Genomic DNA, 22,740 nt, shown 5'->3' with positions numbered 1-22,740 from the left:
CCCAGGGTGATGGACTTTAGTGGCAGCTGTAAGCCATTTATTCCAAATAATGCAAAATCTTAAAGACAACGCATGTTACTTCCTGATGTAACTGTTGGCCTTGGTATCCATCCTTGCTACTGCCACTGCAGTGATCTCACACATTTGTAGGGGCCACATCAGGCAATAATACAGTGTAAATTGGTAACACCAGACCTTCAGGACAAACCCTGCCATGTGTTTGTCTGAAAGATCTGCTGTGTATTCACTGTCTCCCTAAACTTCGAATAAGCTGCTCTGACAGCACAAGGATTCTTTCCCCATCCACCTCAAATGATATATGGTCATTCCTCACTCCCTACGATTAAAAAAGGCTTTGCAATTTTGTTGGCTTTGTCTTCATTCTGGCCCATGCCAATAGCTCTTCCAGCCTTTTCAAGAGTCGATTTGTACATGCATCTGTCTGGAGGATGCTTATGATGTCATCCATATACTGTAGCTGCGCAGAGCTGGCAATCTCACCCCAGACTGTGCACAGATTCACAGGGCTGTCTGTCGGGCCATCTGTCTTGCACCAATTAGGATGGCCTTAAATGCAGCTGTAAACATGATGGGAGAGATAGAACACCCCATCACTATTCCTTTTTTCAGTTGCTGCCAACCAGTTGTGTACTCCTGTGTGGTGTGACATATCTTCAGGTCGCTAGAGTAATTGTCCAAGCTCCTTATACACACTGGTACATGAAAAACTTCAGTGCACAGCTGACAAACTGGATCTGCTCCCATACTGACACATGCTCCACACACCCAGGAAAACTTGGGACACCTGACTTCTGACAACTTGTTTCTATGTATTCATTCTACAGGAGGTAGTCAGACATCCTCCTTGCTCCACATCCTCCAAATTCAATAGAGCAATACTCTTAAACTGACTAATGTTGGTGGATTCCATTTTCTTGGGTATAAAGATGTATACTGCTCTTCGCCACTCCAAAGGTATACACTGCTTCTTCCAAGCAACTCTCGTAAGTCTCCATAATGGTTTAAGAACCATGGAGCTCTTCAAATACAGGCTATATGGTGTACCATTCGGGCCTGGGGCTAAAGTTCCACTGGCTCTTTCTACCACCTGCCTGATCTTACTCAACTTAGGCGGAGCTATATCATATTCCACTACTAGCTCCACTGGCCGTGGGACATATCGGGGGGAGCCAAGCAGGCTGTGTGTCTATGGGGATCACCAAGTTGCACCAAGTTTTCAATTTTAAATATCTGGAAATGTATTTCAGAAATCAATAAATTGATCAGTAATTAAAGACATATTAAAACGTGTTCTTACTTGGTACAGTAACATTAAAGATACCTGAAATTAACATTGCCACTAGTAAAAACCAAATTCCAGATATACAAAATTTGCATTTTTACTAGTTTTTTATTTTACTAGTAATTCCATTGTTGATATTGGGAATGGACATTTGTGCTTGTAAAAAAAACAAAACAAAAAAAAACATTTAATTAAGAAATGTATAATAGAAATCTCAAATTGTGTTTTGAACAGGAGTGTATGACAGATCATTGTGAAATTCTATTAGAGAACATTTTTTACAAGTTGAAATTCTATTTCTGATATCAAGAATGGGTATTTCTGTAAGTAATTACATAATTTTTGATATTAAGAATTCATGTTTTACTAGTGCAAACATAATTACTTATTTTACAAAATTACATTTTAATTATAGTAAATCAACCTGCAAATGGCTTACTTATAGTTGACTTTGCATATTAAGCTGGTATAAAAGAAAGCATGTTAACATAACATTTAAAGTAAACCTTCTTATGTAACATTTTGTATTTCTGAGTCTATGTGCTCAAATACCTTCTGTATATCTGTGATGTCCACCAGTTTGATGACTTTGTTCTTCTTTGAAGAGCCTGATCTTGAGCTGGAGCTCTCAAAACAAAGGTAGCTTATGGAAGGAGAATTATACTGTTATTGCATTAAAATAGATCATTACAAAAGTTCTCAACGTGTTAAATTATGATGTTAATGATCTTCAACAATCAGACACCATTGATATAAAGCTGATGAGTTTCTTACTTCTCCGTGACGTAGAGCATCCCGTTGCGAATGTAGTCGGTGGGCATCTTCCTATCTCTGTTTATCAGACAACATCTCCATCCATTCTCACATACTGAAAGGACAAGCCATCAACCACACAATTTCTTTCTTTTACAACAATAGACAGAGAAGTGACCATTCCTTTTATTAGTCCATTAGAGAGCTCTCACCAGGCAGAGGTCTCTCGTTCTCTGGCAGGCTGAAGATCTCATGGAACGCTCCTTTCTTTGTGTTGTGTGAACGGGCGCTCTCCTCTTCACGGGTCACTCCGGCCGGAATGGTGGCTAAACTGCTCCGTGACACCACCGGCTGAATCTGAACACAAAGAGGGAGCTTAATCCTACAACAACTTGAAAAAACATCAACTGACCCTCTCAGCCATAACATAAACGTCGACATGAAATATTAATTCGCAACCCATTTTACTTCCGTAATGTGATGCATTTCTGGGTAAAACAGGTTATACAAAGAGAAAAAAAAAAATTGAGCTGAACTTTCAGGAATTATTTAGATTTAATTGGATGGTGTAAAGTGGGCGTTCCATACCACAATGTAGTCAGACATGAATGTGAGTTTGCAGTGATTGAGGAGCAGTACTCACCTGGTGAAATGCCTTTCTGAGGAGGCTTTTTTTACTGGTGTGTGATGGCTAAATGTCAAGCTCACCCTTCTGAACATCTCCACATACTGTATCTAAATAGTAACGCTTTATTTAAAATGTATCATTATTTGCAATTATTGCCGTAACCTTCAATGCATTAATGTTAACCATCATAAAATGAGTGTAAATATTGGCAAAATTTTAGAAAGGCTACATTCCCAACAATAGTAGCCTAAAACCATGCTTAAATAGTTAAACAGAGTGCAACAGTGCTCGCCCACTCTTTCAGCCATCTTGGTTATGGAAGTATTTTTCCCATTATATTTTTTTTTCCATAGGGATTGCATAAAACCTTTAAAAAAAGAGTTCATGAAGCAAACCAACCGGCTCTGAGATTACAAATTTTGAAGCAAAAAAGTATTTGAAAATCAGAAAGACAGACAAATGTACAAAGACTGTGTACGTAATGTCTTGAGGGAATGAACTACAATCCCATGAAACACTGCAAATGACATAATCGAAATACAAAAACATGGAAAAATATAAAACTTTAAAGTTGTAGATTACAAATAAAGAACCAATATTTTTTTAATTTATTGCAAAATATTCAGATTGTGCCATTCACAGTGTGTCATGGAAGTGGGCAGTCCCTGCAGAGCTCTTTTGCAGCGGTTTGTTTGCCAGAATACTCTAATTGGTGGATTTTCCCCTTAGGGATAATGTCGTTCTTAACCAGAAATTCCGTATTTAACATGACTTGTAAAGCTGAAATAGCACCGACTGATGGCTTCAGCAGGAGCATATACAAACAATCAACAACCTCGGAGCCCATGGTAAGTCTATCTTTTAAATGTTTTATAAGTTATTGTTAAAGGGGTCATGTCATGCTTTTTTTTTCTTGAGGTTCACATATAATGTTAGTAAAGTTTTTTTTTTTTTTTTTTTTTTTTTCCACAAAACAGTCATAATGTAGTATTACATTACCTTTTTCCACCCTGTCTCTGGCCCTCTGTCTAAAACACCTGGTTTGTGTGTACTTCCCCTTTAAGACTTTAAGTCAACATACACGCCGACTGTTGTGATTGGTTTAAATCTTTGCAGCGCAAACACTCCCTGCCATTACACTCGTGGAACTGTTTTTTCCAAGACTGAAAGAATTATAACATGCAAGTGATTTACTAATTCCCCAAAAAGCACTCAATCCAGGCAATCGTTAATAGCCATACAGTATGTCCCAATTTATGTGAAGCACGAAATTAAACTACTACAGATGTTCGACAGAAATAACACTAGAAAACTGAACAAAGTCAGCACTGTTGCTCCCCAAAAACTATATTATTAGGCATACAAGATTTAGTGATAAAAAGGTGCTATATAAAGCTGACAACAGTGAAAATAGTGCAGACTAATACAAGGTGCAAGTGTGAAGGGTTAATAAATCTGTATCCAACTGTAGGTATGTAAGGGACCGGGGGTTCCTCTCTGTTGTGTTGTGTTCATTTCGGCCAAAATACGGGTGGTCCTGGCTAAGTATACTTCACCATTGTCTTTCTTTCAGACAGATGAAACATTAAAATAAAATTTGCAACTCACTGTGTACAATATAGTTGGCACTGCTCCATCTTTAAATATAAATGTTTTTACAAAGCCTGAATCTTGGTTTTCAAAAGAATCCATAGAGAAATGTGCCAATCCCACATTGATACATTCAAGAATTTCATTTGAATAAGCCAATCATTCCTAATGTGGGGATCCTTCAGAAGGCTATGCAGAGATGCAGTTTTTCCACAACCAGGAACACAACAAAATTTGGGGCACTTATTCGACATCTTAATCTTTTTGTTGGTTAAAAGCAAACTACATTAACAACAGTACCACTTCCAGAGTTGGAATATTTCAGCAGCTCTCTCTTTCGCAACGATTACTAGGGGTGTAAATCGGACATTTAATCATGATACGATCTTATATCGATTCTCTTGTCCTGCGATCCGATATTTGCCGTTACTTCAAAGTCTGCCGCGATACGATTTCGATTTGATTTGATTCAGGGCCCTGCGATCGATATTCCGATATTATGTGCCTATTTTACACAATATATTTTTTTATTTGCCCTCAAATATAACCAAAATATAATTTGAATATTTTATTGAGCTCTCTGAAAAGTGCAAATTTAGTATCCACATTGGGACAGCCACAACAAAATAAGGTACTTCAGATGTTGAAAAAAAATTCACACACAGGTGATCAATCGTTTGATTACAGCTTATTTTTCAGTTTAATCCAATTCAAAGTACTTGCATACCCTTGACTTTTTTCCAACTATTTGTGCTCTCCGTGGTTTTCTTGGCTACAACTTCCACAGTTGTACTGAAAAATTCTGTTACAGTTAACTGGGATGTTAGTAAGGGTGTTGCTGTGTAGATGTGTAAAGTCTTATAACTGATGCTGGAGTTGAGCAGGTGTTTCTCGTTCCCTCGTTAGTGCTGTTCAGAATGTCGGCGTTGTCAAGACGTTTCACATGGTTGAACTTCTCCACGGTGCTTTAAAACAGCAAATTCTCATGTAAAATTCAAATGGGTCACATGCGCAACGATATCGATGGAAGCCCGAATTAATCACACATGTGAGCCGCTCTGTGTTTGTCACGAGAGTTTGCATTTTAAGGAGTGCCTGGTTGATGTGCTCATACTGATCCTGTCACTGGAGCTCGCATTTTGCAGGAAGCTCGGTTGACGCGCGCGCACAGATAGCAGAGCACGATTTGGCTTCACAGACCCTGCGCACATCCGTGTCCCACATGAAAAGCGTATTTAGCGCTCATAAAGTGAAAATAATGTAATAAGTTTGCTTCATCACCTGACGGAAATGCGTACGGATGTGGCAGACATGAGAGTATTAAAATAAAGGTACATCTTAAAAAAAAATTCTATATCGATATTTACATGTTGTATCGATAACATTGGATCGTTGGTTATCGGATCGATGCATTGATCCTGATCAATGAATCGTTACACCCCTAACGATTACGTGTGTTGTGGAGGTTGGACTCTTCAAATGAACACCACATGCTTGTCACGATGTAGCCAATTTCAAAAACAAGTCGTTTTTTTGCAGAGTGGAAATATTAAATACTCTTTATGGACTAGAGAGAAAGTTTTAGGAATTCTGAAATTTACAGTATGTTTTTATAGTACAGTGACATCTTATATGTCAAAATATCAAGGAAAATGCATTCTTCTTGACAATGACCCCTTTAATAATCAATTCCCCTATGGAAAAAACGAGTAGAATTATTACTTTCAAAACGAGACTGATGTACTCTATAGCTAAGAAAAGTAGTTTTAAAGATTTTGATGACAGATTGTAAAGACAAATATTTATTTTTCATTTTTTATAATGTGCATTAACAAATTATTCAGAATTAGAATAGGAATGTACAAATAAGATAAAATTTGATTTTTAAGATGAAAAAAAAAACAGTTCTTTCTTAATAGTACAGTAGAATTAAAGTATTTTTAATATGTTTGCAAGTTCATGTGGGTGAGTTGTTTTTTTTTATATATATATAGGCATATAAGTTTGTCACTTTATTAATGGCATAACAGTCTCGAGTGCATGATAAAGGTCATGCCAGCAACCACCTTTGAGCTTATACTCAAGACAAGAGCAGAAAAGGCAGTTATCCATTTGTACAGTCTCCTACGAGAATACAAACTCAAACTACTTCATTTCAAACATGCCCTAAGGGTAGACATTCTACTACTTCTACTGTTCCTCTACTATGATCTAACTGAACTGTAAGGAACCCCAACTACAGTAGCACTGCTGTGGACACTACTCAGTTACCAATGTGATCATTTCTGTGTCATCTCAAATGACATCATCTATACACACACACACAGCAAATACTCATCACATATCTGTGAAAACAGATCCAAAATGGCACAACATTCGCAGTACATTAGCTATATGCAAACAAAGCTAATTAGCTAACATATACATTTGCTTTTACCTATTAGCTGTAAAATAGCTATTAGCTAACATTAGCTTTTAGTTAACATGTACCAAACATAATTTTATACTGTATACATTAAATATAAGCTAACATTAGCGCTACACCAGCTATTACATAACAATGTTAGTAAATGCACAGCTAATAGCTTGTACAAATAATGATAGGTAAATGTACAGCTATTGTTAGCTAATAGCTAATGTACATATAATGTTAGTACATCAGCTATTAGTATCCTGTGCGAAAAAATCTCATTCTCATTACTGCTATGCGAAAAATGTTTACATTTGTAAGAACATCATGGTAGTATTGTCCAAAATATATTATGATGTAATAAAGGATTGCTGGCAGGATAATATATATATATATATATATATATATATATATATATATTATTTTTATTTTTTTACATTAATGAGATGTTTTATTGTAATGGAAATAATGTCACAATCAAAAAATCTTTGCATTTTTTTAATGCAAAACCTAATTTAAATTTTCTTTTTATTGATTTTGGGGTGAAATATGACCCAGAGATTTCTTTATGTGATTCATCTAATAATATTAATTTGGCAATGTGCCCATTTTGATCCATTTGCGCACAGAATTTAAAACGTCACAAGACGTATAAATTCAAACACAAACACACACACAGGTATAAAAGTGAAGTGAGCTGGTGGAATCAGAAGCATACTACAGTCCATACCTTCTCACACCCAGACAGCTGAGAGAGAGAGACAACAGATCATGTGACTATTACATCAGCGACCTACGCTGATGTTAACTGTTTGAAGCAACACCCATCACACTTACACACATACTCACTATGCCTGACACACTTTACAATCTTTTGAGGAATGCCTGATGAGGCCAATCTATCAGATTTATACAGAAATAATCTTGATTTTAGACTTTAGATAGCTTGAGAAAGGAACAATTATTAAAGTTTAAACAGGCATTACATTTAAAAACAGGAGACTGCCCAAATAGAACACTTACATCTTCAAGATGTCTGTTTTAGAGCTTTTTATCTGGAAAGCATCTTAAAAAGATCAGATTTACAAACATTCTAAATCATAAAAGTCTCAAAGCCATCTGCTCAATGTCTTACTAACATCCGAGAGGAAACTCTAATAAATGTCTTGCAGATGAACAAATAACCAAAAAAATACGTCTTCCAGATATCAACACACATCAAATAGACATCTGGGTGATGTACGTGTGCTATCAGGTTGGTGTTAGAATATAATGTTGTCTCTATTTCTCTCACCCGTCGTGACACAGAGGCAATCCCACGTTCTTTCAGCTGCGGGTCAGTGGGCAGACTGTTCCACATGATGTGCGGCGTGTCGTATTTGTCTCTTAGTTTCGGGCAACTCTTAAACAGGAAGTCTATAATAAAGAACTTGATGCCTGCATAAAGCCCTGCCAGAGAAAAGACACACACAATGAAACTAATAAAACAACAAACTCTGAGGGGTGAATTTACTAAACAGATGCAAAAACCTGCAGCTATGTTCATTCAAAGAGTGAAGCCATTTAGCAGTGTGTTTTGTTGTTATTGTGATTTAGTGAGGAGATTATGAGTAATGATTCTCACCGATCATAAAGCCCATAAGCTTGTAGGGAAGGACACAGGAGGAGATGAAGCCCACCCACAGAGTGATGTACAACTTCTGAGTGATTTCAGGCTGAACCCACATGAACAGACTGACACACACACAAACATAATAAACATTAATTAGTTTCCTTCATTAAATGAGGTTGTTTTCATCACCTCTATAGCTATGTAAGCTGCAGCAAAAGTAAAAAAAATAAATAAAAAAAAAACTTACTTTTTGATTTTCTCCAAAACATCTGACATCTTACCGAATAGATTCTGCAGAGAAATACTTTTATTACATGTGGGTCAAAATGAATCCAAAATGAAATTATATGTCCTTCTTCAGAGACGTGCTTGTAACATTTCAAATCACAAGTTTTGGACACGCTAACTTATTCTTCATAATTCTTCATTCTTATACTTTTAACTATTTTCCACATTTTAGAATAAGACACTACAATTATAAAATAAAAAATGGAAGTAAACTCCTAGAAAAAAAAGGTACTGTTTAAAGTACAATGGCCGTCACTGGGGTGGTACCCTCAAGGGGACCCTTTTTTTTATTTATTTTTTTTATGTATAACTAATTTTATAAATAAGGACCTATTGTGTACCTTTAAATATACATTTACTATTACAACAGTTAGTTCCGGTCATCAAATCTGATTCAGCGAGAGGCATTTCAGGAGTGCTGATAAAGGAGTCTTATCTGCACTTCACTGTTCATATCACTCTGCTTGTGTTTGTGGCATTCCAAAATAAAGTGTAAGAGCAGTGCAGATGGATGTGGGGATTTCGATTCATCCCTGTGACATTAAAGATTTTAGCCAGCAGTTGGTGACAAAAGACTTTTATCTGTTATGAGTGAGTTGAGTTGATGTTGAGAGACAGTCAGAGAGTGAGTTTCATTGACATCACTAACTTTTTTAATTCCATGATCGCTCGGATAACTGACACACTACGGCTGAAAAATAGAGATAAACTAACATCTTCAGCATTACTGCCGATCACAGTTGAGAGTCACAACAGACAGAGTGTTCACCCATGCACTTACCTGATACCCATATTTCCGAGGTGGGAGGAGATGCAAACTTTCAACATGGCTGAGGAGAGTCTGGTTTCTGTGTCGGTGACAAAATAAAAGTTCCCTTTCACATCAGTCACTTTGATGCTGCGTCAGTAGCTGATGCTGTGGGAGTTCCTCCCAGTGGCGATGACCTTGAAACCCTATACCACCAATTTGATTGGCTGGTGATGCTTGGCTGCCTTTGCGGTGCTTGTTATAAGTGGCATGCCATGATTTCTGCCCCGGAAATTGGACAGAGCTGTGGAGCAGTTTCTTCCACATTCCAGGACTGCGCACTCACTTTTCCAGACCTTGTATGCAGTGAATGAGAACACTATTCCAGTCTTTGCCATAGGCAGTGTGCCAGAAGTCTGCCATGCCCCAACATAACTGACAGTCCTTGCAGTGGCTGCAAGAGGCACAAACATGTTTATGAAAGTGCGCAACCAAGTCAGTTTCAAGTCAAGCTGGATTTTTTCTTAGAGTGACCGCTCCCCCGATGGTGGGTGGCCACACACGAGTCCCTGGGTTCTTTGACTCACTGCCTGCATGTGTGGTGCACTCTCCCAGGGGTCTCCAGTGCCTCCTTGCCAAAGATGCAAAAGAGAAGGTACTGGCATGCGAGGCACAGAACAGCTTCTACAGCTGCTAATTTTCTTGTTGCCAGGTAGGACAGTGGGCTATGTCACATACTAGACTTGAAGCGCTTGAATTGGATACACGAGGGGACTGGGTTTTGGACCATTGCTACTCTCCCTTCCGGGATGGCTACAAATCCCTCCCCCCCCACCCCCCCCCACCATTTGGCAAATCGGACCACTCTTACAGGCAGAAACGGAAACAGGAAGCACCCGCCCTCAGAACAATCCAGTGCTGGTCAGAACAATCAGATCTACGCTACAAGACTGTTCTGATCACGTGGACTGGGAAATGTTCCAGTCCCCCTCTGATGATGACATCGAGGTCTACGCTTATGCCGTAACGTGTTTCATCAGGAAGTGCATAGATGATGTAGTGCCAACTAAAACAATATGGATCTACCCTAACCAGAAACCATAGATTAATAGCGATGTTCATGCGGCACTTAATGTATGGACCTCCGCTTTTAATTGCAGGAATGCGTAGGAGCATAAACAAGCCAGTTAAGCCCTCCGCAAAACTATCAGAGCAGCCAAATGCCAATACAGGAACAAGATTGAAGGACAGTTCAACACCACTGACTCTAGAAGCTTGTGGCAGGGAATTAATATCATCACGGACTTCAAAGGGAATAAAAACTCCGCTGTGAAAACTGCTGCCTCTCTCCTGGATGAGCTTAATATTTTTATGCTTGTTTCGAGGGAAACAACATCACCCTCGTGGAGAGAGCTCCCACAGCCGAAGCTACAGAGGTTAGTTCACTCTCCGTCTCTGTAGCGGATGTAACCCTATCCTTCTGATGGGTGAATATTCGTAAAGCCATGGGTCCAGACGGCATTCTGGGTCGCATCATCAGAGTGTTCAAAACCAACTGGCTGGTGTTTTCACTGACATTTTCAACCTTTCCCTCTCCTTGTCTGTGGTCCCCACATGCTTTAAAACATCCACCATAGTTGCCTGTACCAAAGCAATCCAAAATCACTTGCTTAAATGACTGGCGTCCTGTTGCTCTGACCCCCATCATCAGCAAATGCTTTGAGAGGCTAATCAGAGATTACATCTGCTCTGTGCTGCCTGCCTCGCTGGACTCACTGCAGTTTGCTTACCGCAACAACCGCTCCACTGATGATGCCATTGCATCTACACTACACACTGCTCTCTCCCACCTGGAAAAAAGGAACACATACGTGAGAATGCTTTTTGTAGACTACAGCTCAGCATTCATAGCTATTCATAAATTTTTTAAGGGTTTTGATTTCAGGCTATAAGAAAAAAAAAAAGACTATTCCAAAGGAGTATGATGATTTTCTATAGGCACTGTAAAGGAATCCCCCTATAATTTTATTACATGCCAAATTAATAGATGGTCTATTTCAGCTACATAAGGAGCTAAGAGTTGATGCATAGTGCCCTCCAAGCTTGATGTGAAACTCCGGGCTCTGGGCTTAAACAGCTTGCTGTACAGCTGGATCCTAGACTTCCTGTCAAGCAGACAGCAGGTGGTTAGAATGGGCAGCAACATCTCCTCAATGCTGATCCTCAACACTGGAACCCCGCAGGGCTGTGTTCTCAGCCCACACCTGTATTCCCTGTACACACATGACTGTGTGGCAACACACAGCTCCAATGCCATCATTAAGTTTGCTGATGATACAGCGGTTGTAGGTCTGATCACTGACAATGATGAAACAGCCTACAGAGAGGAGGTGCACACTCTGACACACTGGTGTCAGGAGCACAACCTCTCCCTCAATGTCAGTAAGACAAAGGAGCTTGTGGTGGACTTCAGAAGACAGAGAACACAGCCCCATCACCATCAATGAAGCACCGGTGGAGAGAGTCAGCAGCTTCAAGTTCCTCAGTGTCCACATCACTGAGGAACTCACATGGTCCGTCCACACTGGGGCTGTTGTGAAGAAGGCTCACCAGCGCCTCTTCTTCCTGAGATGGCTGAGGAAGTCTGGAATGAATCACAACATCCTCTCATGGTTCTACACCAGCAATGTAGAGAGCATCCTGACTGGCTGCATCACTGCCTGGTACGGCAATAGCACCGTCCTGAACCACAAAGCCCTGCAAAGGGTGGTGCGAACTGCCAGACTCATCATCGGAGGTGAGCTTCCCTCCCTTCAGGACATCTATACCAGGCGGTGTGTGAAAAAAGCTCTGAGGATCATCAGAGACTCCAGCCACCCAAGCCATGGGCTGCTCTCACTGCTACCATCAGGCAGGCAGAATCGCAGCATCAGGACCTGCATCAGCCGATTTCACAACAGCTTCTTCCCCCAGACAATCTGACTTTTGAACTATTGATCGCTCACGATACATATATCAGCACCACACTTTATTAGCCTCAGATTGGACTCACATTTTATACTTCTCTTAATAACACACTGGCAACTGACTATCAACCGACAGCTGAATGTCAACACAACACTTCATATTTATTTCAACTGATTACATTGGGGGTGGGGGGGGGGGGGGGTATGTATATCAGTGTATACTGTATATTGTATATTATTAGGTGTATATTGTATATTGTGTTGTGTAACTAGATGTGTAAATTGTGTTATGTGTAAATCAGATGTTTATTGTAATTGTCATACTGCTATGTTGCTTGGAACTGCACCCAAGACTTTCACCCACTGTTGCATTTGTGTATATGGTTGAGTGACAATAATGGGATTTGAATTGATACTTTGTCTCCATTCAAGGTGGTTACTCAGAGATAGATTTTTTCTTATTTTTGTATGCTGGACTGGTTTGTGTCAATCAATTTGGAAGACGCATATGTGTAGATACCTTTGCTACAGGCCATTCTTGAGATTGGCCATTAAGGGGACTGCATTCCAGTTCAAGGTTCTACCCTTCGAGTTATCCCTGGCCCCTCGCACATATACTAAATATGTCGATGCAGCGCTTGCTCCATTAAGGCTGAGAGGCATCCATGTTACCTCGACAATTGGTTGCTGCTAGCTCAATCGGTGGTACAAGTGAGCAAACACAAACAGCTGTTGCTCGCACATTTGGACCACAGGATCAACTGCACAAAGAGCGTGTTGGTGTTCAGTCAGCAAGTTTTCTTCTTAAGAATGAAACTCGACTCGGTAACCATGTTGTCACACCTGACCAATGAATGTGTTCAGTCCATTCTCCTAGACATGACAAGTTTCAAGCTGGGGAGAACCCTACTGTTGTGTCAGTTCCAGGCAGCACTGGTTTGATGGCTGCTACAGTCGCCATCACCCACCTAGGCTTGCTACACAGGAGACATCTCCAGTGATGACTCAAATCGAGGGTCCCTTATCATGCTTGGAGACACGGTCACTTTCGCCTCATAGTGACGCAATGCTGTTTAGCCATACTAGCTATTTGGAGGAGAGCAGAGTTTTATCAGAGAGGTGTGATACTTATCCAGCATACTCAATACTCATTGGCACCTCGACAGTTGCAATAAACTGTCAGTCATATAAATCACCTGGAACCTCTTGCAGTCCTCTTGGCTCTGAAAGCCTTTTGGTCAGATGTTCAAAAGTTTTATGTTCTGGTTCATATGGACAGCACCGCAGTTGTGCTAAGGAAGAGTATGGTCATGCCCAATGCTGAACCTGTCAAGTTGAATTTTCCTCTGGAGGAAGACATGTCTCCTATTGATACGTGCGATGCATGTTCCCAGGCACGTGAACAGCAGAACAGATTTACTCTTGCATCAGGGTGCCAGGCCAGGGGAATGGACTTCATCCTCATACAGTTCAAAGGACTTGGCAAGTATTCAAGAAAGCTGAGGTAGACCGGTTCGCCTCCCCGGAGACCACATTCTCCACTAGGCATGGATGCCTTAGCTCAGAAATGGCCTGCGAAACACAGATATGCGTTTCCCCCATCTGTTTACTATTTCAAGTACTGTGTAAGTTCTCAGCCAGAACTGTGTAGACTTCATGTCTGGCCCCTGAATGGGGCTACTCTGACATAATAGGGATGTTGCAACTGGTGCTAGGTACCATTCTACAGGCCAGGGCCCCCTCAATGGGGTGGCTGTATTTCTTAAAATGCGACTTTTTGCTAATAGGTGTTCTTTACGGGGTGAGGACCCAATGCAATGCCCTGTGCAGATGATACTCTGCATTCTGCAGGACTGGCACTATCCAGGCTCAAACTGTATGTCACTGACATAACGAACACTCATGAACTCTGAGGGCTTGTTTGTAGGCAAACACCCTCTGGTCACAAAATGTTTGCTCCCATAGCTACTGAGGCAGCGTCAAAGTGTCCGACTTGAAAGGGGGATGTCTCGGTTACTGGTGTAACCTTGGTTCCCTAAAAAGGAGAGAATGAGACGCTGCAGAGCTGTACCGCACTACTGATTTTTCTTGTTAAGATTTGGTTCAGCTACCAAATCAGACATCAGAACACTAAAAAGGACAGTTCTGACTGCTGAGCAGATTATTGGTTCTCCCCTTCCCACCCTCCAAGAACTGTACACATCCAGATTGATGAAAATGGCTGGAAAAATCACCCTGGACTCCACTCACCCAGCCCACTACCTCTTTGAACTGTTGTCCTCTGGCCGGAGCTACAGAGCACTGAGCACCAGAACAGCCAGGCACAAGAGCAGTTTTTTCCCTCAGGCTATCCATCTCATGAACAGTTAAAACTGCCCCACTGAGCAATAGTTATGTGCATTAACCAGCTTAGTCTATCATATTTATTTAACATATCCTACCTCTTCTGCACAATACATTCCCTTGCACAATCTGTATATAACAGATTGTATATGTACATACACTATATTGCCAAAAGTATTCGCTCATCTGCCTTTAGACGCATATGAACTTAAGTGACATCCCATTCTTAATCCATAGGGTTTAATATGACATCGGCCCACCCTTTGCAGCTATAACAGCTTCAACTCTTCTGGGAAGGCTTTCCACAAGGTTTAGGAGTGTTTTTATGGGAATTGTTGACCATTCTTCCAGAAGCGCATTTGTGAGGTCAGACACTGATGTGGATGAGAAGGCCTGGCTCGCAGTCTTCACTCTAATTCATCCCAAAGGTGCTCTATTGGGTTGAGGTCAGGACTCTGTGCAGGCCAGTCAAGTTCTTCCACACCAAACTCGCTCATCCATGTCTTTATGGACCTTGCTTTGTGCACTGGTGCGCAGTCATGTTGGAACAGGAAGGGGCCATCCCCAAACTGTTCCCACAATGTTGGGAGCATGGAATTGTCCAAAATATCTTGGTATGCTGAAGCATTCAGAGTTCCTTTCACTGGAACTAAGGGGCCAAGCCCAGCTCCTGAAAAACAACTCCACACCATAATCCCCCCTCCACAAAACTTCACAGTTGGCATAATGCAGTCAGACAAGTACCGTTCTCCTGGCAACCGCCAAACCCAGACTCGTCCATCAGATTGCCAGATGGAGAAGCGTGATTCCTTACTCCAGAGAACGCGTCTCCACTGCTCTAGAGTCCAGTGGCAGCGTGCTTTACACCACTGCATCCAACGCTTTGCATTGCACTTGGTGATGTATGGCTTGGATGCAGCTGCTCGGCCATGGAAACCCATTCCATGAAGCTCTCTACGCACTGTTCTTGAGCTAATCAGAAGGCCACATGAACTTTGGAGGTCTGTAGCGATTGACTCTGCAGAAAGTTGGCGACCTCTGCGCACTATGCACCTCAGCATCCGCTGGCCCCGCTCTGTCATTTTATGTGGCCTACCACTTCGTGGCTGAGTTGCTGTCATTCCCAATCGCTTCCACTTTGTTATAATACCACTGACAGTTGACTGTGGAATATTTAGTAGCGAGGAAATTTCAGGACTGGACTTGTTGCACAGGTGGCATCCTATCACAGTACCATGCTGGAATTCACTGAGCTCCTGAGAGCGGCCCATTCTTTCACAAATGTTTGTAGAAGCAGTCTGCATGCCTAGGTGCTTCATTTTATACACCTGTGGCCATGGAAATGATTAGAACACCTGAATTCAATTATTTGGATGGGTGAGCGAATACTTTTGGCAATATAGTGTATGTATATTTTTTTGACTTATTGTGTATTTTTATATATACTTTATATTTCTATTCACTTATTTTTATTCTATTTTTTATTATCTATGTCTTGTTGTTGTATTGTTTGTGTACTGGAAGCTTCTATCACCAAGACAAATTCCTTGTAAGCATACTTGGCAATAAAGCTCATTTTGATTCTGAGAGAAGCGCTCTCCTCCCTTCAGTTGAAACATTCTAATGTGTAGCGCTGGGCTCCGGCTTATATGCCTGTGATGACTCAAGCATACAGCGGAGTGCCAAGTGTCACCAGCCATCAAACTGGCGTGATGGTATAGGGTTTTATGATCATTGCCACTAGGAGGAGCTCCCACAGCATCAGCTGCCAATGCAGCGTCAAAGTGACTGACTAGAAGGAAACCAAGGTTACACCAGTAACTGAGACAGTCCCCAAGAAATATACAAGAATGAAACTGCCGTACTCCATGTTTTATCTCCAACAACAAAACACTTGAACATGAGTGAAATACTTGTATGATAATTCCAATCGTATGTTCTATAGACAGTAACACTTCACGATTGCTAGGAATGGATTACTACCACAATACAGCTGAGGAATAGAGTAAAACTAACAGCTTCAGCAAGTACATCACTGCTTGGGAGTTGCAACAGATGCAGGTACTCAGACATGCTCAGTCTCTCTCTCTCTCTCTCTCTCTCACACACACACACACACACGTGTCCTTATAGCCTGTTAAGAAATATCTCAAGCCATCGTTACTAGTTCTAAAGTGATGTGTCTGAATTAGTAACAAAGGCTTGGGAGCATCTTTTGAACTAGCAATGGCAGATCTTGATCCATGGTGTAAGAAAGCAGTTCCAAACACAACTGCATTTTTTGGGACAGTCCTTAGTTTTTCCTTTGTTATTTATTTACTTGTTTGTTGATATGTTGTATAAAGGCAATATCACACTCGCAATTGTGCTATTTTGTCAGTATATCAGCACAGCTGTGATTGCTTGCAGCCCTCAGCTTGCAGCAATATATTATTCCTCTGTGAAGGACCTAAAGGTCTAATTTGAGTTTTTGATTGCAGCCTGAGTGTGTGCACCTTCAAAAGATCAAACATACATATGTGTTGTACTTGATTTGTTTGTTTAATTCTTTTATATTACTTTATGTATTTACTTATTTCTTTTTATTAATTTATATATTAATTTTTCTTTATTACTTTTCTTTTTATATTGTTTCTTGCTCTTGCTATGCATTATTATTTCTGTTTAATCTTATGTTGTGTGCTGTACTGAGTTAGAGATATAAAGAGTTGTCTCCATTTCAAGGTCTTCAACGTCACAGAATGATGTTGTGAAGCAGTAATTTTCCATCACCTTTGCTTGGTATAATAACACTTGTTGAATTTGTACTGTTTAGACATAGTCAGACTGAGCATTGAGAAACACGCAACTAAGATTATTCAATAAACTCTACTCATTTATAATCACTTTCTCTCCTCTCTTCTGCTATATTCCCCTGCTGCCTATGCCAAGCTCTTGGGCTGGTAGAAGAGTAAACATAACAAGCTGTTGATGTTGACTGGGTTTTTGATATCAGACAAAACTCTGATATTTGGATATCTTCTGACAGAGAGAGAGGTCTATAAGGAGACTGGATCTAACATTCCTGGCATTGTCGGTCAGGATGGATGATATAACATTTATTTGGCAGGATGGATGATCTAACATCTGGGATGATCTAACATAACATTTTCTTAAGAGTACAAATACAGTATGTGCCCAAAACCAGTGACTGCCTTTTAACTTAAACAGTACCTTTTTTTTTCCAGAGAGTGTATAGGAATAATGTAGTGACCAAAAACAAAACAAATGTAAATCAAAAGTCCTGACCACTTGTTGACTGCTTTTTTTCCCCTGCATGATCTGCTCAAACTCCTTTTTTTTAATGAATTTTTAGTTCTGTTAAGAAATTCATTTGTAGGCACAACTTATAATTGTCTACAAAACTAATTTCAAGCATAAGCCTTTCATGAAAAGGTGTTAAGAAAAATGGTTTATAAAAAATAAATTCAATATCCAAACTTGGTATCACTGGTGTAAATGTTATGGACAGATTTAGATTTAAAAAGGGAAATACTTTGTTTGTGATTGTAAATAACAGCATAGTAAAGCTGACACCTGTGCTTTTTGTGCAACATCGAGAACTAACTGAAACTTCTCAGACACAGTCAAGTCTTCCTTTGGAGGTTCCTGGAAAGAGAAATCACAAGAGAAAATCACTTCTGAAATACACACAACAGAAACACTAAGGTCATGCACTACAAACACTCAAACATTTTCAAATGTTCAAATATTCTCTGAAAAAATAAAATAAAATATCCTACCACAGGTTCAGAAACTTCAGGCACAATACTCCACTGAATTCTCCATCCTCTATAGAAAAATTATTAAATGGCAAACATTCCGTTTATTTTATATATATATATATATATTTATTTACTTTTTTTTTTTTTTCAAATTGTAATAGTAATTTTTCACGTTATTAATGTTCTGACTATACATTGTGATCAGTAACATTATTCCAAACTTTTGGCCGACAGTGTATATATAACATATTATATATATACACACACACATACTCCCATTCAAAAGTTTGGGGTCACTTGCCTGAAACTTTTCTCATGATCTTAAAAATCTTTTGATCTGAAGGCGTATGCTTAAATGTTTGAAATTAGTTTTGTAGACAAAAATATAATTGTGCCACCATATTCATTTATTTCATTACAAAACTAAAATTTTTTAAAAAATAAAAAAAAAGGTTTTGAAATGGATGACTTGGACCAAATAATAAAGAAAAGCAGCCAATAAGTGCCCAACATAGATGGGAATGAGTAAGTGACCCTGAACTTTTGAACGGTAGTGTGTATATATATATATGTGTGCGTGTGTGTGTGTGTGTATGTGTATATACAGGTGCATCTCAATAAATTAGAATGTCGTGGAAAAGTTCATTTATTTCAGTAATTCAACTCAAATTGTGAAACTTGTGTATTAAATAAATTCAATGCACACAGACTGAAGTAGTTTAAGTCTTTGGTTCTTTTAATTGTGATGATTTTGGCTCACATTTAACAAAAACCCACCAATTCACTATCTCAAAAAATTAGAATACATCATAAGACCAATAAAAAAAACATTTTTAGTGAATTGTTGGCCTTCTGGAAAGTATGTTCATTTACTGTATATGTACTCAATACTTGGTAGGGGCTCCTTTTGCTTTAATTACTGCCTCAATTCGGCGTGGCATGGAGGTGATCAGTTTGTGGCACTGCTGAGGTGGTATGGAAGCCCAGGTTTCTTTGACAGTGGCCTTCAGCTCATCTGCATTTTTTGGTCTCTTGTTTCTCAGTTTCCTCTTGACAATACCCCATAGATTCTCTATGGGGTTCAGGTCTGGTGAGTTTGCTGGCCAGTCAAGCACACCAACACCATGGTCATTTAACCAGCTTTTGGTGCTTCTGGCAGTGTGGGCAGGTGCCAAATCCTGCTGGAAAATGAAATCAGCATCTTTAAAAAGCTGGTCAGCAGAAGGAAGCATGAAGTGCTCCAAAATTTCTTGGTAAACGGGTGCAGTGACTTTGGTTTTCAAAAAACACAGTGGACCAACACCAGCAGATGACATTGCACCCCAAATCATCACAGACTGTGGAAACTTAACACTGGACTTCAAGCAACTTGGGCTATGAGATTCTCCACCCTTCCTCCAGACTCTAGGACCTTGGTTTCCAAATGTAATACAAAACTTGCTCTCATCTGAAAAGAGGACTTTGGACCACTGGGCAACAGTCCAGTTCTTCTTCTCCTTAGCCCAGGTAAGACGCCTCTGACGTTGTCTGTGGTTCAGGAGTGGCTTAACAAGAGGAATACGACAACTGTAGCCAAATTCCTTGACATGTCTGTGTGTGGTGGCTCTTGATGCCTTGACCCCAGCCTCAGTCCATTCCTTGTGAAGTTCACCCAAATTCTTGAATCGATTTTGCTGGACAATCATAAGGCTGCGGTTCTCTCGGTTGGTTGTGCATCTTTTTCTTCCAAACTTTTTCCTTCCACTCAACTTTCTGTTAACATGCTTGGATACAGCACTCTGTGAACAGCCAGCTTCTTTGGCAATGAATGTTTGTGGCTTACCCTCCTTGTGAAGGGTGTCAATGATTGTCTTCTGGACAACTGTCAGATCAACAGTCTTCCCCATTGTGTAGCCTAGTGAACCAAACTGAGAGACCATTTTGAAGGCTCAGGAAACCTTTGCAGGTGTTTTGAGTTGATTAGCTGAATGGCATGTCAAAATATTCTAATTTTTTGAGATAGTGAATTGGTGGGTTTTTGTTAAATGTGAGCCAAAATCATCACAATTAAAAGAACCAAAGACTTAAACTACTTCAGTCTGTGTGCATTGAATTGATTTAATACACGAGTTTCACAATTTGAGTTGAATTACTGAAATAAATGAACTTTTCCACGACATTCTAATTTATTGAGATGCACCTGTGTATATATATATATATATATATGCACATTTTAGAGTGGCCTTTTATTGTGGCCAGCCTAAGGCACACCTGTGCAATAATCATGCTGTCTAATCAGCATCTTGATATGCCACACCTGTGAGGTGGATGGAGTATCTCGGCAAAGGAGAAGTGCTCACTAACACAGATTTAGACAGATTTGTGAACAATATTTGAGAGAAATAGGCCTTTTGTGTAGATAGAAAAAGTCTTAGATCTTTGAGTTCAGCTCATGAAAAATGGGGGCAAAAACAAAAGTGTTGCGTTTATAATTTTGTTCAGTGTATATTATATATATATATATATATAAAACAAAAGGTTTTTAAGATCATGAGAAACATTTCAGACAAGTGACCCCAAACTTTTGAACGGTAGTGTATATATGTATATATTTGTTTTTTTTATTTTTCTCACTAGTTTATTTAATTTGTCTACTAACGATGTCCAACAGAACATCAGGTACATGCAGCACAGGAGATTTATGTCCTTTTTGTCATTTTTTCAGAAAGTCATGAAAACTCCCACACAGTGTAATTTCTACCACATCTCAAATTCTGTTTTGTTTTTAATAGAATTCTGGTGGAAATGACGCTGATACAAGTGACATTTTTAATAATTTTTAAATAAAATGTCAGACTAAATAATGAAGGCCTGGTAAAAATGTTTTCATTAAAGTCAGTTTTAATGTGACCTTCATTTAACAAAAAGAAAAAAGTTTAAATCTGTTTTTATAAAAAATCAACGCTGGGACATTTGCCCAAAGTTGAAGAAACACCCATTTATACATAAACATGTTGAGAACACCCACACATATTCAAATTCAATGCAAGTTCAAAGTGTAATTGTTCTGTTGTGTAAAAGTGCCACCTGTTTCAAAGACTTACTAGTACAAGAGGAAATGCTGCTTTACCTGGCTATGAGGTAGTTCAACGACAACCTCAGAATGGCTAAAAATAGAAATAAAGGAAATGCCCAGCCATGCCATGCTGCATTCATATAGATCTGAGATAACAGAAGAAAAACACACATCAAACTTCTGTCTCAACAACATCATTCAACATCATTCTTCGAGACAGAAGTCTTTTCCATTTAAAAAAGGTGGTTTTAAAGGTATCTTTTTGTCATTTTATCAGGCAAAGACTGGTCTGAGGTGTTAATACTTTAAATTGCATGGTTGCATTTCAAGCGGCATTAACATGCTGGGATACATACTACGACTTTTAAAAGTTGCAGGGTTGCTAGTAACAGGCCTGATATTTTTAAGTTAAATGAGCTATTACTAGCCTAATATATCAATGCAACTACCCTATAAGGTGTTTATTAGAAAGATTATTGCTGATATTTCTGATCAGTTAATCAGTTGTACACTGATGAGCCAAACATTATGACCACCTCCATTATATGCTGTTGGTCCTCTGCGTGGCACCAAAACAGCACCAACCCACCGACACATGGACTCTACAAGACTTCTGAGGGTGTCCTGTGGTATCTGGCACCAAGACATTAGCAGCAGATCCTTCAAGTCCTGTAAGTTGCGAGGTGGAGCCGCTGTGGATCGGACTTGTTGGTCCAGCACATCCCACAGATGCTCAAACGGATTGAGATCTGGGGAATTTGGAGGCCTGGGCAACACCTTGAGATCTTCATCATGTTCCTCAAACCATTCCCGAACAATGTGTGCAGTGTGGCAGAGTGCTGCTGAAAGAGGCCACTGCCATCAGGGAATACCATTGCCATGAAGGGGTGTACCTGGTCTGCAATGATGTTTAGGGAGGTGGCACATGTCAAATTGACGTCCACATGAATGGCCGGACCCAGGGTTTCCCAGCAGAACATTGCCCACAGCATCACACTCCCTACAACAGCTTGTTGTTTTCCCACAGTGCATCCTGGTGTCATCACTTCCCCAGGTTACAGAGCACACGTACACGGACATCCACATGATGTAAAAGAAAACAGGACTCATCGGACCAGGTGACCTTCTTCCACTGCTCCAAGGTGCAGTTCTGACACTCGTGTGCCCATTGTAGGCACTTTCGACGGTGGACAGAGGTCATCATGGGAACTCAGTCTGCGGCTACGCAGCCCCATATGCAGCAGTGTGCAATGCTGTTGTGACACATTCCTCCCATAATC

General features: G+C 39.9%; 1 protein-coding gene across 2 annotated transcripts in view; it reads right to left on the bottom strand.

Moving 5' to 3' along the window:
- The window catches only part of LOC127435323 (GRAM domain-containing protein 4-like), a 117,020-nt gene that overhangs the window by 9,460 nt on the left and 84,820 nt on the right, over positions 1 to 22,740 (bottom strand). For both annotated transcript variants that reach the window (XM_051688720.1, XM_051688721.1), the window contains 9 exons: positions 21,515 to 21,606; positions 18,424 to 18,472; positions 18,218 to 18,289; positions 8,544 to 8,587; positions 8,309 to 8,418; positions 7,979 to 8,133; positions 2,269 to 2,413; positions 2,078 to 2,171; positions 1,856 to 1,946 (listed from right to left, as the gene is read on the bottom strand). In XM_051688720.1, coding sequence (XP_051544680.1) covers positions 1,856 to 1,946; positions 2,078 to 2,171; positions 2,269 to 2,413; positions 7,979 to 8,133; positions 8,309 to 8,418; positions 8,544 to 8,587; positions 18,218 to 18,289; positions 18,424 to 18,472; positions 21,515 to 21,606 — 852 coding nt within the window. The remainder of the gene's footprint in view (positions 1 to 1,855; positions 1,947 to 2,077; positions 2,172 to 2,268; positions 2,414 to 7,978; positions 8,134 to 8,308; positions 8,419 to 8,543; positions 8,588 to 18,217; positions 18,290 to 18,423; positions 18,473 to 21,514; positions 21,607 to 22,740) is intronic.

This window comes from Myxocyprinus asiaticus, chromosome 45 (genome assembly GCF_019703515.2).
Source record: "Myxocyprinus asiaticus isolate MX2 ecotype Aquarium Trade chromosome 45, UBuf_Myxa_2, whole genome shotgun sequence".
Lineage (NCBI taxonomy): Eukaryota > Metazoa > Chordata > Actinopteri > Cypriniformes > Catostomidae > Myxocyprinus > Myxocyprinus asiaticus.
The sequence above is the reverse complement of the archived record's forward strand: the minus strand, read 5'-3'. Positions and strand labels throughout refer to the sequence as shown.